General features: G+C 34.9%; 1 protein-coding gene across 1 annotated transcript; it reads right to left on the bottom strand.

Moving 5' to 3' along the window:
- Positions 1-15,767: 15,767 nt before the first annotated feature.
- On the bottom strand, positions 15,768-16,310 carry LOC132277800 (uncharacterized). The gene has a single exon (XM_059779645.1). The coding sequence runs from the start codon at positions 16,308-16,310 to the stop codon at positions 15,768-15,770; it is 543 nt and encodes a 180-aa protein (XP_059635628.1).
- Positions 16,311-18,388: the final 2,078 nt, after the last annotated feature.

Below are 18,388 nucleotides of genomic sequence, written 5' to 3'. Positions count from 1 at the left end.
TATGTTAGCTGAATTAATTACCTTGAATAAATTCATTTATCTAGATATATTAATATATCTCTTTATATATATATAGGGAAAATTACATATAAATGGAGTTAAAGTTCCATATTTACTTATAGGCTAAGTCAAAGTTCCATATTTCTCTAAAATGGATTGCTGAGGTGGCACATGATTTTTTACTGTTTAGAAATTGTGGTGCCTAAAATACCCTTCCGCGAAAGTACTGCTTTTTCTTCGAAGGTACTACTTTTTTGAACTGAAGGTACTACTTTTTGGCGTCCAGGTACCATGTTTTTTAAACACCCGCGAAGGTACTACTTTTTCTCCGAAGGTACTACTTTTTTGAACTGAAGGTACTACTTTTTTGAACTGAAGGTACTACTTTTTTGTTAGGGAAGGGCATTTTAGGCACCACAATTTTTTAAACAGTAAAAAACCATGTGCCACCTCAGCAATCCATTTTAGAGAAATATGGAACTTTGACTCAGTCTCTAAGTAAATATGGAACTTTGACTCCATTTATATGTAATTTTCCCTATATATATATATGAGGATACCAAAGGCGGCATGGCCGGATCCAACCCACATGATGAAGAATGGGCCTGGTAAATGACCTGGGCCCGAATCAAGCTGTCATCAGGCAAGCCCAATGCTGAAGAATGAAGCTGGAGGCCCTTAAAGGCGATCGGGCCCATGGTTATAAAAGCCTCGAGGACGAGCCAAATGGAGGAAGTTAGTTAGAAATCTTCTTGAACACTATAAATAATCTATAAATAGGCAAAAAATAAAGGAGAGAAGGGATCGAAATGTTTGAAGTGTAATGAAACTCTATCAATTTAAAGGGAGAAAATTGTTGCATCTTCAATAGATAAATAGATAACAACGTATTTAAGTTGCAATAGCTCTCAATTTGTGTTTTCTTTGTTTTTTGTTTTTTTTTTTTTTTTAATTAAAAAAACAAAAAATCCTTAGTTTAAGATTATGAATCCTGTTCAATTTTTTCTCATTTAATTAATTATTTCGATTCTTTGATTTGTTTAGGTTGTAGTGGTATTGGTTATGGATATGAGTCTGACTGGGCATGGCTTTTGAAGCAATTATCGTGTATGATAATGTACAAATTGCTTTTTTGCTTAAAAGAAAATAATAATAATTATTATTATTATAAACTGCTTTCGCTTATGTTTGTGTGTTGGTGCTGTGCGCAAGCCATGGTACTGTGTGGCAATGGAGAAGAAAGTCGATTTTTTTTAAATAAACGTTTTAGACAAGTTCCATTCATCATATTCCCCCACTGAAGATAATATAGCAAGGAAAGACAACCTATAAAGCATTACTCATATTAAATTATATATGCTAAAAAATAATAATAATAAATCATATAATTACAGGTACTTTATAATAAATGGCCTTCCAGTTCCACACATGATTGGTTTTTTACTATAGAAGAATCGATTTTTCAGCTTAACCCTAATTAAACCTTTTTTCTGATGCTACAATTGAGCTTCCTTCAATTATGAATCGCTCAAAATATAGATCTCATCTATGAAATGAAACAAAACCTCTTGAGGTGAAGATTACAATGTTTGTTGACCCTAATTCATCTCCTAATAATTGTATTATTAGCGTGATCCATGTAGATTACAAAAAAACTAACATTCATTCAGCCAAGAATCGACCTACTATTGGGAAACATATCCAATGTGAAAAAATGGCTGATATCCAAAAATAATCAAGCCATCACGCGGTGGGATTTGAACTCAAGCCAAATAACTTTTGACGCCTTGGAAGCGTAGCTGAGGTTAAAAGAAAAAAATTGGATTCCAAACGAATTTGTACAAAAATTTGTGCAGGGAATTTGAACTCACTATTATTCACTCGAGGATAGTATACCGAGGTAATAAAAAAAAATAAAAGAAAATTTGAGGAACAGTTGGTACTGTTCACCTCGGCAATAGTATTCCTTTTTTTTTTTGTTTTTTTTTGATCTGAAGTCAAACACGCTAATCCACTGCTCTATGCGATCATTTGTGGCAACAGTATCCTTTGGTAAAAAAATAAAAATTAAAAAAATTAAAAACTATATTTCCCATGTCTGAAACGGACTTGGAATTAAATAGGGGGCATCTATGGGTGAAAATTAACCCTATGTTTGACCAGCCGCTTGACCTACGACAACGACAAGGCTACATTCAATCAGTTGACAAGGATGAGACTATGTGTTGATATTTCCTGTTTTGTAAACGGACTTGGAAATAGGGGGCATCTAATGAGTGAAAATTAACCCTATGTGGGATGTGGTAATTCCCACAAACATTGATTTGAAGGAAGATGATTCAGCTTAGGCATGATGTGTGGATGCACCACTTCTACACATACCAAGATAATTTAGAATTAGGTGATTTAACACAGAGATTGGAAGACAAATGCATCGATCAGTACTTGCTTTCTAGCTTGAGAAGACTTTCCAAGGTTTCAAATTCTTTGAGTGTGCTCGCTTGCAAGGAATTCGAGCTTTGGAATTGGAATTTTTGGTTCAGTTTCTTTAGTTATTTTTTCTTAAATTCTATCAATTTAAATTCTAAAACTCCAATTTCATGAAACCGAACATACCTTTAACTGAGTTCAATCACCTTTAAAAACGAGGTACGCGTTATTGGAATAAAGCCGAATATCATTACCTGTAATATCATTATCTAAGTGAAATTGACCACTAAATATATGATTTGAGGAGGAGTATAAGCCGAATTAGTTCAGGAATATGGGTGCAAGATATGTTTTGGATTCTTTTCCAAATTGCAACTTAAATTAATTAATTAATTTTATAGCAATTCCAAAATGCACAACAAATGGTATCCAAGTAGATATTGGGAAATCCTAGAGGAGCATTGTGATGTTGTGAAGTGGATCTTGGAGGCATTATTAGCTCTAGTACCGTGTTTTCTGTAAATGAGAGTTATACACAACGTTGTTTCGTAGTTCCACGTATGAAGTGATGCTAGTGGACGGGAGATCATTGTATCACCATCAAATTAACACATCTTCTGCTCAGAAGTATTGTTCTCTCTCCCACTCTCTCTCTCTCTCTCTCTCACATGCGTGCACACAGAAATGGTGTAAAGAGTCTAAGACTACAAGTTCACATGGTCATATATATATATATATATATATATATATATATCTCCAAGGTATGCTCAATTCTGAGTATACAATACTATCGGTTTATTTATCACACGGTATTTCCTCATTTCTCTTGAAAACGTTTATGTATAATGACTCTATTGGGGAGGATATCACACGAAAGTGTCCGTGAGGTTTGTATATACTTTCTCCCTTGAGCAGGGTGTTGATTCAGATAATAGTGATTCAGATCTTTTTAATGCTATCTAATTGAGTTCACCATTTCTATCAATCCCTTGCTCACACATGCTTGCACACACAAGCAGTGTAAAGAGTCTTAAGGCTTCAAGTTCACATGGTCATATATATCCGAGGTACCTTTAGTTCTAAGAGGTATGCAATACTCTTGGGTTATTTATGATGCGGTATTTCTTTATTTCTTTTGAAAACTCTACGTTTTTGTATAATGACTTTATTGGGGATGGTATCACATGAAACTGTACATGAGGTTTTTATATACTTTCTCCCTTGAGCAGGGTGTTGATCGATGATATATATATATATTAAATAGTGATTCAGATCATTTTAATGCTATCTAATGGAGTTCACCATTTCGAGCAATCTCTTGCTCATGATCAAGAGTATGGCTATGTTTGGTTAGATAGAAATAATAATAATAATAAAGTATGCTCATGACAAGTGTTTATGGTCAAGTGAGTCCAAGGTTCAGTTTAGTGCAGGAGGTTCAAAGGAGAGTTATACACATCGTTGTTTCGTAGTTCCACAGTTGTGAAGTGATGCTACTAGTGGAAGGGAGACCGTTGTATCATGAGAAATAGATGTAAGAGAGACCGTTCAGCATCTGGTGGGGCAAAATTTGTCTAAAAAATATACTACTAAATACTAGTATCGGTCTATTTACACATTTTTTTATTTGTCATTTTATTATAAAGTTTGCATTGTATATTACTTAGTTTAAATATACTAGCATAGTGAAATGCTACATTCTTGATTAAATAGAGCATGTTATAGAACTTAAACAAGAAGGATCGCAAATATCATTTCTGTAAATCTAAAAGCTATATTAGTGTTTTGCAATGTAATCTCTTTTATTGAAAAATATTTATTTATTTCTTTTAAGATATTTAAATATTTTGTTCGTTAGAAAGTCTAATATCTATTTCTTTTGTAATTTTTGAAAAATAAAAATAAAAATTTCATTTTATTTAGTGCTTGGAGAAAAGGAATAATGGATAAATGATGGGAAAAAAGCCACAGATAAAAGTCACTAAAGTTTGATTAATTTGGGTGTGTGAGTATCAACAAGGAAAAAAATTGTTTGATTTTTAAAAGAAATAAAAGATATTTACCAGAGTAGAAAAGAATATCACGATCTATGTTTGTGTTATTGATCTTACACTATACGTCCTTCATTTTTTATTTAACTAATTAGTCTTTATATAGAATCATTTAATTGCTAATGTTTTAACTCAATTTTGAAAGAAAAAAACCAGACCTCTTGGATCATCCTGTCAATTAGGATAATGGTGAGATAGAAATTGATTTAAATAAAATAATTATAACATGAAACTTATTAGTGTTTGAATAATAAACTTAAGACAAAATTATGTTCACATTATACAAAATAATGTTAAAAATTATTTTAAATTTATATTCAGTGTTTTTCTCTCACCTAATTTTAAATTATTTCAATATCAATTGTAAAACTATCAATGAGAAAATATGAAAAAAAAAAAAAAAAAAACCCCAAAGACAAGTTTGCTAATCTAGGGGCCGTTTAGGGGAGCTTTCTCATATATATTAAAAGTCCTTAGTTTATAATTTTGATGGAAGCATAAGAAAAAGAGGGTTGGCAATTAAGCACATTTTTTAAAATCACTCTAACTTTTATATTATTTTTTTCTTGACAATAATATCCTTTATCCTTAAGAATTATTGTAACCTTCCAATAAAAAAAGTGTGAATGCGACAATGGTGGAAGGTGATGATAATGTTGGTAGTGGTGGTGGCAGAAAGCAATTGTGATGGTGATTGTGGTGGTGGTGGAAGGTGATGCTGTCGGTGGTGGTGGTGGAAGGTTGCGGTTGAGGGTGGAGGCAACGGTGGTGGTAGTGGTGGTAGAAGAAGGTGGCAGTGGTGGTGGGTCGTGACGGTGGTAGTGGAGGGTGATGGTGAAGGTGGCGGTGGCAATGGTGGTGACGGATGGTAGCAGTGATGGTGGTGGTTGGTGGCAATGGTAGCGAAGTGTGACTGTGGTGGTGGAGGTAGTGAAAGGTGATGGTGTAAGGTGGTGGTGGTTGGTGGCGGTGGTAGTGAAGGGTGGTGGTGGTGGTGGCGGTGGCAATGGTGGTGGCGGTGGAAGGTCACGGTGGTAGTGTGGTGGTGATGGAAGGCGGCGGAGGTGGAATAGTTGACCAAGAAATAAAATAAGAAAATGTTGTGAATCAATGAAAAATATAAGGGTAAATTAGTAAAATAATAAATTTATCATTAAAAAATATTGCAAAAAGAGGTTTCAAAAGTAACATCTTCCTACTTCTTTGAGATGGATTTCATGTCCATTGACTTTTCTAGAAACTCATGTAACCAAACGTCACAATTTTTTCCAAATGAAAATTTCAAACTTACTAGAAGGACTTGAAGCTCCCAAACGGGGCCTAGATTTCTGTATATAAATTAAGTCTGATGTCAATATTTCAAAGAATTTATATTCTTGATATTGAAAGTTCAAAATACAAATTTCTTTCAATTCTAGAAAGAAAAAAAAGAAGGAAAAGATGACTAAAAATCTATGTATATTATACAAGATTTTGGCAATTGGGAGGAAAATGTTTTTAATATATTGGGTAACTAGGGGCCTGGGGCGGACGCCGAGAGTCAAAGGCACCTATGGCCGGAGAGGGCACTCAACCCTCTCAAGAAGACGCCTGCTGATGAACCATTTCTTGATGATAAGAAAAAACAATTTGTCCGTTATATTATGATTTTTATTTATTTTTTAAATATTGCCCTAAATAACTACTATGTGGTACTCCAAATCAATGAAAGAGTCTCATTTTCTCTTATAATTAAATCTGTCAGTGAGTCAAATGAATTGAATTTCAATTCAAATCCGATTTGATAACTTTGCTATGAATAGAATATCTAATTATATAGTGTACTACTAATTTGAATTCAAGTTACGCTAACAAATTAGATGTGAAGTATTACTATTTTGAATAATTCGATCAGACCAAATATAATATAAAATATGCTATACAAATATCATATGTCTACATAGTTGATTATAAAATTGTTAAAAATATTATTTTCATAGAGTTTTGTATTAATTTTTAATTTTTTTTTTTTTTTTTGAAATGCTATATTAATTTCTTTTCTCCCCTATTTTTTTTCTTCGTCCTCTCCGACACCGTGTTCCGGCATGAAAAAAATGATAAAAAAAATAAGACACCTCTACAGAGGTGTTGAACACGTGTCAAAGCCTCTGTCTCGCGTATTCGTGTCGGACACGTGTTCGACACCAGTACGACAGTCCATTCTCACGTGTCGGTGCTTCATAGCTTCAGACGAATACTTGTTCGGGCACCCATTAAGATATTTGAAAATTGAATATAAATGAGAATGCGTAAGTGAGTAGCAAGCTTTAACAGAAACTATATATAAATTAGGGTTTCTTCTTATCATCCACATTATTCTTCTGGAGGGTTCAGTGTCACATTAAAGGGATTAAAAGCCATTGAGGTACCGCACTCTAAAATTCCTTACAATCTTGAAACAAAATTCCCAAAACCCATCTTTTTAAGCTAGGGTTTATCCACAGTCTAATTTCATTCTTTCAATGAAATAGTTCTCTTTGGTCTCTTACCTAGCTTGCAAAGGAAAACTCACTTCTTTTAAAAAAAATGATATCCTTTTGTCTTGGTCTGCATGCGCCGTGTAACTCGAGACTATGGATTAAAAGACGTTGAGAAAAAAATTAAAAGTGTTGAGATAAATATTAATGGTATTGAGGTAAAGATTAAAAGGCAAGATAAAAATTAAGAGACATTGAGAATAAGATTTAAAAACGTTGAGGTAAATATTAAATGTGTTAAGAACAAGATTAAACGACATTGATGTAAAGATTAAATAGGCATTGAAGTAAATATTAAAGATGTTGAGAACAGATTAAAATGTGTTTGAGGCAATTATGAAATAGGCATTGAGGTAAAGATTAAATAGGTGTTAAGGTAAATATTAAACGTGTTGGGATAAAGATTAAAATGTGTTAAGATAAATATTAAATACGTCAAAAACAAGATTAAAATTTGTTAATTTAAAAATTAAAGGTATTAAAAGAATAAGATTACAAGGGGTTAAGAACAAGACTATAGCATTTAGATTACGCACTCTAAAATTTCTTATAATCTTGAAACAAAATTCCCGAAACATCTTTTCACTGTAGGGTTTATCCACAATTTAATTTCATTCTTTCAATTCATTATCCTCTGTTCATTAACGAGCGTGAGCTGTTACATACCATCATATGAAATATAAATGGACCACTTCTAGGTCAATCCTTCCTCAGCACATGCAAACAACATTCTACAAACAACATTCTACTTCAACAGAAGATATCCTTCTCTATCCGTCCCCATCTTCTTGAATTCGCCCACACATCATCCTCAGAAATATCTGAATCATCTTACTGATTAGTTTGTCCCAAAACAATCCCATGGTATGAGTTTGGTTTTACACGCTTGCAGATGTTCCACTTCCATTGATTCATCTATATATATATATATAAACAAAAATAAACAATTCTCTCTTATATCAATCAATTATACATTAAGTGAAGGGGGAGATTTGTAAGAAAGTATATTTTTAATTTAATTTAATTTTTTAAATTATTTTATCATTAATGCCGTTGGGTTTCTCCGTTCCACTTTTGAACTACCTTTTAAAAACATACTTTAAATGACCTTATTTGCATCATATCATGGGTACAGCAGAACCGATCCTAGTCCCCCATTAAGATATTTGAATAAAAAAAAAAGAAAATTGAATATAAATCAGGATGCCTAAGTGAGTAGCAAGCTTTAACAAAAACTATATATAAATTATGGTTTCTTGTTATCCTCCACATTATTCTTCTTGAGGATTCTGTGTCACATTGAGGGTCTTGAGGGTTCATCCAGACGATGGTAGACAAAGGGTATTGTGATTCAGATTTTGAGAGTTCGATGCACAATGGTCTTTATGGTTCAATTCCGATGATGATAAAGATTAGGATCTAGAGGGTTCCATCCACATATGATGGTTTTGATGATTCGATCCATATGATGATGTGGATGATTCGATTCATATGATGATTTTAAAGGTTCCACTACATGCTTAAAAGTTAGAGGAAATGAAGTGGGAATAGTACTAGGGTTTCTTGAGGTGTTGCCTATATTATGGACTCCTTCTCATTTACTAAAGAATTGGATGGTATTCATTAAGGAAGGAAATATCCGTGTTTCTTTGAATTTTTTTATTTTTATTTTTTTGGTACCTTTTCATTTATTTTTGAGTTAAGTCACACAATTATTTTAAATTGTACTGCTATCACGTTGCGCTCTCGTCCTTGCCCTCTGCATGTGCTCTCACTCCCGTCCTTATTATGTCTACTTTAATTTTTAATATTTTTGCACTCCCTTGCACCCGCGCTTCGTGTGACTTGGCTTATCAAGGCTAGTTAAGCCTCAACATTATAATGCTTGGCTTATCAGGGCTCTTTGAGAGTTTTGAGACTCATTTGACTATAAAGCAATAACGTATAGGAAAGGTTACCTAATTCATAAAATGGGACCCACTTAATAATTTAGTTAAATAAAGCTATATGTGGGTCCCATTTTATGAATTGGGTTACCATTTGCCTAATGCAGGCGCGTGTACACAACAGCAATATATAGCTTGTTAATATATAACTATAGAAGTGAATTAGGCAAAGTAAGGTGGGCTACTATTTGGCATATGGACAGATTGAGGCTGTTTTGCCCAATCCAAAATCTCTACTGTGGAAAATATATATACATACACAATGTGGTGTACCAAACACATCATAGCCATCAATGTGAGCGTGTGTTGTACACGCACCCGCACTTGTACAATATGAATGGTTACGATGTGCCCGGTGCACCGGGCACATTGTATATTTTGTCCTCTTGTGGCACTAGAGATGGATGCATGGAATCAACCTATGAGGTTTCTTTATGAATTAGTGAGCCTATGCGATTTAATGAAGGAATTTTAGTAAAAGAAGTTTTAGTGTAAAACTAATTGTTGAAGCCTTTATATAACTAATTTAGATAGCCACAAGAACGAGTTCATTTGACCTGACAAGACCCTACTCTGGTTGGAAATAGCTCTGCGACCAAGTTTTATAGTTTAGAATTCATATTTCTTATACAAGATGAAATAAAACACTTACTTAGCAATAACTCAACCTGAACTAACCTGAGCCTAACACGAAATTTTTCGGGCTTTAGGAATGTATGTAAAGAAAATGGGTCCGGGCTTAGGTTGGATTTTCATAGCCTGAATTCATTTCAGGTCGGGCTTGGGTTTATGTGTTGGCCAACCCAAGCCTGGCTCGAATTGCAAAACCTGATCAACCCGATGTATGAACCCGAAAAATAAGCTCAATTTCCGTGCTTGGGCAATGTATGTAAAAAATGGGTCCGGCTTAGGCTGGAATTTCATAGCCCGAATTCATTTCGGTTCGAGATCCGTTTATGTGTTGGTCAACTCGAAGCTCAACCTAAGACCTACTTAGATTGCAAAACCCAATCGACCTGATGTATGAACCCGAAAAATAATTCCGGATTACAAAAGCCAACCAACTCGAAAATATAACCCATATATATATGGGTTATATTTTTGAGTTGGTAGGCTTTTGTAATCCGGAATTTTATATATATATATATATATATATATATTATATTTAAATATGAAATAGTTTGGTTATTCCTATAATACAATTTTATCACTATTGATAATGTTTTTTTATTTTAGGCAAACGGTAAGCTTTAATAAATAAAAAGAAGAATGTACAGGAGTCCAAATAGGACAATACACATCCAGGCTAATTAGACAACAAAGGTTGTCTTCAGGCTAAAAGCAATCTAAGCCAAAAACTGATACAATCAATACAACATCAGAGAAATACCTATGCAACAAGCTGTCAAGCTACCAAGTGTTTCAATTAGGCTATAGTTCAGTTCATCAATTCCAGTAGTAGTGTGGTATGCTGGAGGTCAAATGTTTGTTGAGCAATTGAGGTAGTAATGTTACAGCTACTGTCTTAGGAACCATGACTTTCCATTGGCATAAGAACATCCTTGAATGAACAGCTACTGGAGTGCTTCAAGGAAGCCACTATTGATAATGTTGATTAATCCTATAATACAATTTTATCAAGAAAATATAACTATATCTAAGTATAATGAACTAAATTTGAAATCTACGTACTAAAAAATTACAAAACCTCCAATAGGATTTATGATGAATAGAAGAAATTAAGGAGTCTAAAAATAAAGTTAATGGCTTTGTTAATTTGAGAATAGTATTTGGCATGAGACTTGTGAGTCTCCAAGAATTATATAGTTTTTTTATATATATATCCATATTGATACTAGAAAAATTCGGTGGTGAAATGATTATTGCTGAAGAATGTGATTAAAAAAAAAATGGGTTTCCACTGGTTTTGTACATAAATAATACAAGTGAGACGAGATCCACTCACTTGGGATGTAATTGGCACTGGAGATTCTGATGTAAAGAGCCTACAATCTTTAATTATTAAGATTATTTCATTGTTTAGCACATTGACCCGAATTCTAACTCAAGGAATTATAAGCCCGGGTTTAAAAAATTAAGAATAGATTGACCTCGGTTCATTAATTCAAGTTCATGGCGGATTTGGTCGGGGCTTGGATTGATAATTTTATACCTCGAGTTGAGCCTAAATTGACTCTCTAATAAGCGCGTGTTTGTTGACGCTAAAATCGGCTAACTGGAGCCGATCTTAAATTAAGGTAAAACGGGCATGCCAGAACCAACTATATGGTTCAATTGTGGATAGTCAACTTGCAGTCTCTTTGAGAAATTGACTTTCAGGCGATTATAGGAGAAAGAGAACAAAAATGCTCCTTCATGAGTTCTAATTGCCTTAGTTAAAAGGACTTTTCAATGAATAACTTATAGTAACTATCAAGAGAATAGAAAGGGGAGGAAAATAGATATAGAAAAAATATAGAGAGAAAAAGATTTAGAGGGAAAGAGAGAGAATGAGAATTAAGAAGTTAGGGATAGAGAGAAATAGCAAGGATACTATTTTGGGAAAGAGCTTGAGAAAGCAAATACAATAATAAAATGATTCTGAGGGTGCTGGACCTCTAGTTCAGCATGCTTCTTTGATTATTTATAGAATAAATCATAACAACTAAACCCTACATACAAGCATCCTACTTGTAGTAAAATTCTAATCACAACTATGTGACAATTCAAATTAAATTAAACTACAGATAATCTTAATACTTAACTGCACCTAAATAAAAGATAAAACAATAATTACAAGCTCTATCTATCATCTAATTCAAAATAAGTCTTTGCATGCAATTCGGATTCCATGTGGAGCTGTCAACACTTCCTTTAGTTAAAGCTGAACCATGTAGTTGGCCCATATACTCCATATACCCAATCGGACCTCTTCTCACCAACCAAGCCCTTGCCATGCCACTATATATCCAGCCCAATTGTAATATTCTTCAGCCCAATGTCTTTATAGCCCAAGCTTCTAAAACATCATCATTCATCAGGCCTTACAGTCTATAACCCATATACCAAGTTGAATCCTTCTTCACAGCCCAATCTCTTGCCATGTCACTATATATCCAGCCCAATTACTAAAATAACCTAATTACCAAAATGGGTGTAAACAATGCCCTTCAATTTTGGTAGCCGTTTTAACACTTCGGCTTCCAAAATTCAAAACAACACCCATTTCAATGTAAACACGCTTATACCATATAATCTCTTAAATATCATGATGGTTGTAATTTCCAAAAAATGCCGATTCCACTAGTCTATCCTTTCAACCATTAATTCTACATCAAACTCTTTGTCTCCCAATACCTCATGTCTCTTCTTCAAACACAATCCAAAACTCTTCATTTTGTATCACCAAAAATCTCTTCTATCAAAGTGTTTATTTCCCTTTTCAACTAAATCTTCTCCATCCTTCAACTATGTCTTCCTAAAAGTAAATCTCTGATCTAAACTTAGAAAACCATTTTCCTGAACTTTCTTCGCATACCCAAATGACCAAATCAGTAGTGAAAACCCTAATTGGTCTTGAAATAAAAACCTTGATCTTAATCGACATCACAGATAACGCTAAGGGGCTTGGCCCAACGTTTAGCCATTTGTTGCCTTCGTCACTATCCCCTTTTTATCCACAAGCGGAGAAACATCTCCTTTTTACGAAACCCATATATCTTACCGCCGAAAGAGAAAGACCGACCCTTTCCATCAAGAATTGGCATCCTCTGATGCTTCAATAGAGCGAATGGGTTGATTGTGTTTCTGCAGCCAAAGGTGACTTATGGAATCAGATGGGCATTTTCGACATCATCCAACTTAGTAAGATTCCCTTTTCTTTAGATAGACCTCTGTTCTTTATTTTGTCTCACTTTTGGTCTCCAACCACAAATTCTTTGCATTTACACTGTGGTATGATGGCCCCTACCCTACGAGATATCTGTTTCTTAACTGGTTTAAAACTGGGAGGAGAAGACATTAATTATCTCTTCCAAGATACAAAATCGACCTTCTTTTATCTAGAGCAAGAGGGCTCAAAACCCCACGTTCAATCTCATAGCCCGTTTTTGAAAGAAATAATAGGAAAACCTGGCACTGAAGTAAGTGATCAGGAGCATATAGGGTTCTTATTGCTCTGGTTATGTAGATGTCTACTTTGTGCCCCTGCCATTCAGATAACTAAAGATCTTACCTGGCTAGCCATTGCCTTATCAAAAGGAAAATCCATGGCCTTGGCTCCATTCCTCCTAGCATCTTTATATAGAGGTTTGTCAGACTTTATTATGTCAAATTTTTTAAGGTTAGGAGGTCCATTTTGGTTATTTCAGTTTTAGTTGTATGCATATTTTCCTGAAGTGGCACCTAAGATACAGCTTGTTACAGATGATCCCCTCATATCATTTGGTTGTGCCAGAGCAAAACCCAAGGATCATTCTTTCCCGGACTATTTTCATTTCTTCTATCGTCAATGTAAAGTTAGATCTCGATCCCAATTCTTACCCTTTTCAAGGTGCAAACTTGCTCCATCCTAGTTGTTTCCCCCTACTGCTGATTCCTCGGCAGAGCAAATAGAATCCTACAACTTGTCATTGGGTCACTTTCTGATTGCAAGAGATATTCCCTTTAACATTGTGGCTCCATATCTTGCAAAAAGTCGAACTGGAGTGGAGTTCTATAACCCGGCTCAGTTAGCCCGGCAATTTGGGTTAACTTAAATGATCCCATTGCCTCCCCATTTTTCTTACAACAAGAACTTCAACCGGAGAGTCAAATTATCAGACAGTGAACAAGTTAAAGATGTAACTAACCAGTTTTAGCAACTCTTGCAAAATTTTCAATTCAAACCCTTTCATGAAGAACCTCATGCCGATCCCAATTTTAAAAGTTGGTGGTCAGCATACACTAGTTCCACCAGGACAAAAGAATCCACCCAAGTTGTGCACACTCTCCTTGGGTCATACAAGTTTATTTCTCTTGCCTTCCAAGGAGGAGATCTAATTCCACTTGTTCTTCTCTCAGCTGCTCCCATTCTTGATGCTGAACCTATCAAGCCAGCAAGTCAACCTCCTCCTATAGCTCCTGCAGCTAGGACCAGATCACGCTCTCGGCAAAGTAAGTTATGGTCCTACTCGTACCTCATCAATAATCATATCTACTTTTGGCATAAATTTTTTTATATTTAAACTATAGGTGTTCCACCCTCTACACCAGAAAGAGCAACCCCAACCTTGTCAGAATCAGCCCCAATTGATTTCTATGTTCCTCTTCAAAGTATCCCTCCGGTAGCTGTTTCTCAAGTAACACTTATAATCGAACAATTCCCATTTTTTTTATGTATATCATTTTACTTACTAACACTTCTGTTACAGGGAAAAACAAGGAGGAAAACTGTTGGAATGAAACTTGTTAAAAAATCAAGAGTCAAGAGAGATTTCGTCTTGATTGATGACGATGAAGTAGATAACGATGAAGTTATGTCCAAGAAAAAGAAATCTGTCACTGATTCTCCCATGTAAAATTTCTTGATGCCTGATTTCATACATTATGTATTTGTTCACATAATATAACTAAATCGGCATTATTTTCAGAAAACTCCACTCTCTTCAGAACAAAAATCAAGTGGAGACTTTACTATGGACAATGTTGAAAAGGAAAAGATTAAAGTTTCAATGGTCCAAGAACAAAACCCACCTAAAAAGATTTCTCCAGCTTCTTCTCAACACCTAGCTTCAACTCCAATGAATGAAAAAATTGGAGACTCTGAGGAAGTAAGTAGGTAAAATGAACATATTACTTGTTTATTTGTGACGATTGAAACTGATTCAAAACATTTCAGGTGCAGAAAGACCCTACTTCTCTTATTGTGCTTGCAGGATCCAACCCGAGTTCACCATTCACCACTCTAGATTCTCTATTTGATTATGTGTTTGACTCCCTAGATCTTGAACCCCCGTGATATCCACTGTCAAAACTACTAAAATTCCTCTAGAAATAACCAAAGTTGTGCAAATCTTGTCCCAGATGTTGCAACAGGATTTATCTCTGACCCCTACTTTTAAAGAGGAATTAACTGAGACACTTTCTTTTCTCAGTAGCTTCCCAGGATTTTCCTTGAGTAACCAAGCCTTTTTTTAAAATTTCCAACTTCAAATCCCTTCCATGGCCACTTCTTATGCTGAATCGGATCAAATCATCAACCAGTATTCAACCCAGTGTCAAGAAAAAGAAACACGTTACCAAACACTGAAGATGGGAAGAGAACTGCACTTATCTCTGAAGAAAGAAGCTGCTGAATTAGATGCTAAGGAGAAGAAACTTCAAGCTGAACTTGCTCAGCTACAGCTGGATAAAAGTCAACTTGGTAATAAAATGGCGGAATTAAAGACTCAAATAGAGATTGCAGCCCCCAAATTCAAAGCATTACAAGCTTAGATGCTGAAGTCAGAACAAAACAAGAAACAAGCAGAAATAGTCCTTAACCAGTCCCGGGCCTTGTGGGCAGATTTCAAAGCCAAATTTGAAGAATTTCATAGTAATTTTGACAAAATTTAAATAATTATGGGTCTGTAATATGATATTTTGGACAAATATGTTTGGAACTTTATTTTGATGATATCTTTATCTAACTGAAATACATATGGCATCAAAATAACTTACAAGAATCAAATGGAAATCAACAAATTAAACTTAACATAATCCAAACTATTTTGATCTAGTGGAGATTTTCTTTTCCTCCATAAGTTCAAAAATAGTTGGTTTGTATTTTTTCAGGTACCTTCCATTTATAGGCCTCTCATGAATTTCACCACTAAATATTTTAACTTGTAAGCTTTTCCATGTAACACTTGGTGAATCAAATATGGGCCCTTCCAAGTAGGTGACCATTTTCCATAAATTATATCCACCTTCCCAGGTGGAAGAATTGTTTGCCAAACCATGTCACCCTCTGCAAATGACTTAAATTTCACCATTTTGTAGTAAGCCTTCATTACCTTTGCTTTATAAACCATAAGGTGGTCTAAATCAAGTTTTTGAACTTCATCCAAATCCTCCAACTTGGTAAGCATAGCTTCATTGTAATCGGCAGGTATCAAATTGTGTTGTAAAGCTACCTTTGTCGATTTCACTTTTAATTCCATTGGCAACACAGCATCATGACCAAATGTTAGCTGATAAGGAGTAGTCCCAGTACTTGTTTGCTTCGAATTTCTATAAGCCCACAAGGCCTCTAAAAGGGTTTCAGGCCAACGCCTTGGCTTATCTTTTATCATCTTCTCAATAATTTCAATAACAACTTTATTTGAAGCCTCCGCGGGCTTGGCCATTCCCTTAAGCATAATAGGGTATTAAAGTTACCATTTTTAGTTGCATACTGCGGTCGAGTTATAACACTTCTCCTACTCGAAACACAGACCCATTATCGGTAACAATTGTTTTTGGTAAACCAAATCGGTGAAAGATGCGTCGCTCTAAAAACTGTATCACAGTGTTGTGAGTTACTGAGGCATATTCCTCGACTTCTACCCATTTGGTAAAATAATCGGTAGCTAAAATAATCCAATGATGACCCTTTGATGAATGAGGATTAATCTTGCCGATTAAGTCCATGGCCTAACCTCTGAAAGGCTATGGTTTGACTAATAATTGCATCTCTATTGCTGGAACCCACTGCATGGGCCATGCTTTTGACAATCTGTACAACCCTTTGCATAGGTCATACAATCTTTTCTTATTCCAGACCAATAATATCCATATCGGCGTCTCAACCATCTCATTTTTATGCTAACTTGATGAGTTCCACATATTCCTTCATGTACCTCTGCCATAATCTTTAAACCTTCAAACTTGCTAATACATTGAAATAACAAACCATCATCAGCCGATCTTCTATAAAGATCTTCATCCATAAGTACATTATCGACTGCATTTACTTTTATTCTCTGATCGGCTTCTAGAGTTGGATGTTATAAAAACAAGATGTGAGGGATCTGCCAATCATCATCATCTAACTCAACAACATCAGTGGCAAAGACTTTTTCCATAACTTGATTTCTTGTTTTAGCCGATGAAAAAGATCGGCGTACAATTTTCATTATCCTATCCTTCATACCACTTGACACTCTGATTCCTGAAGCAGTTTGTGCTAAATCATTAGCTATTTTATTCATGGCCCTTGGTCTATATTCCAAAGTCACGTTGTGAAATTGGTTGACCAATTGGGTTACCAATGAATGAAATGGCCTTAATTGCCAATTTAAACATCTAAAGTCTTCTAAGATTTGATTAATCACTAAACTTGAATCTCCCACAATGTGGACATCCTTGACTGCCATTTTTAGTAGAATTTCCAAGCTGATAATCAATGCTTCATTCTCTACTTGATTATTTGAGCAACTAAAATCCAAAAAGAAGGAAAACAAAATTTGGTTCCCTGATGGGGATATTATTACTATACCAGCTCCAGAGCCTTCACTGGTACTCGACCCATCAAACATTAAAGTCCAAGGGGTCATGAATATGGCTGTCGAGTCAAGCTCATCAAACACTTGTGATTCGATTTCAGGTGAGGGATGATCGGCAAGAAAATCTGCCAATACTCTTCCCTTAATTGCCTTTTGTGGAACATATGCAAAGTTGAACTTCATTAGTGCCAAAGCCCACTTGCCGATCTGACCTGTGATTAATGGTTTTGATAGCATATATTTTATAAGATCTGGTTGACAAGCAATATAAACCAAAACAGGCAACATATATACTCTTAATTTCATTGCTGCAAAATACAAAGCCAAACATAATTTCTTAATCGGCGTATATCTACACTTGACTGAAATAGTATATTACTTGTTCACTTCCTGCTTCATTCTCTTGTGCTAGCATACTTCCGATGGATTCTTCGGCAACGGATAAATATAACTTTATCGGCCACTTCTTCCTCAGCAGCATCATTATAGGAGGACTCGACAAGTATGTCTTGATTTGTTTAAATGCCCTCTGATGTGTATCGTCCTATTTGAATTCTTCCATCGGCTTCAACTTGAGTAAAGGGGAAAACACATGTAACTTACCAGCTGTATTGGTAATAAATCGTCTAAGATAGTTTACTTAACCAAGTAACCTCTGTAATTGCTTCTTGCTTCTCGCACACTAACATCAATAATTACCTTAGTTTTATTCCTATTGATCTCTATGCCCCTTTGGTGTACCAAAAACCCTAAAAAGTTTCCTGCCAATACTCCAAAGGCACACTTTATTAGATTTATCTTCAACTTATGAGCCCTAATTCTCTCAAAAGATGTTTTGAGATGAACTAAGTGTTTCTTTTTTGTTGCCGATTTCACTACAACATTATCAATATATACTTCCATAAACTTGCCGAGCATATCATAAAAAATAAAATTCATAG

This window comes from Cornus florida, unplaced genomic scaffold (assembly GCF_030987335.1).
Source record: "Cornus florida cultivar Cherokee Brave unplaced genomic scaffold, ASM3098733v1 CherokeeBrave_3.0.0_Hap2_Chr10, whole genome shotgun sequence".
NCBI classification, from domain to species: domain Eukaryota; kingdom Viridiplantae; phylum Streptophyta; class Magnoliopsida; order Cornales; family Cornaceae; genus Cornus; species Cornus florida.
Note: the sequence above shows the minus strand (reverse complement) of the source record. Positions and strands in the feature narration are given on the sequence as shown.

Coding starts and splice junctions, on each gene's coding strand:
- LOC132277800 (XM_059779645.1), bottom strand. CDS start 16,310: ATGGCCAAGCCCGCGGAGGCTTCAAATAAAGTTGTTATTGAAATTATT.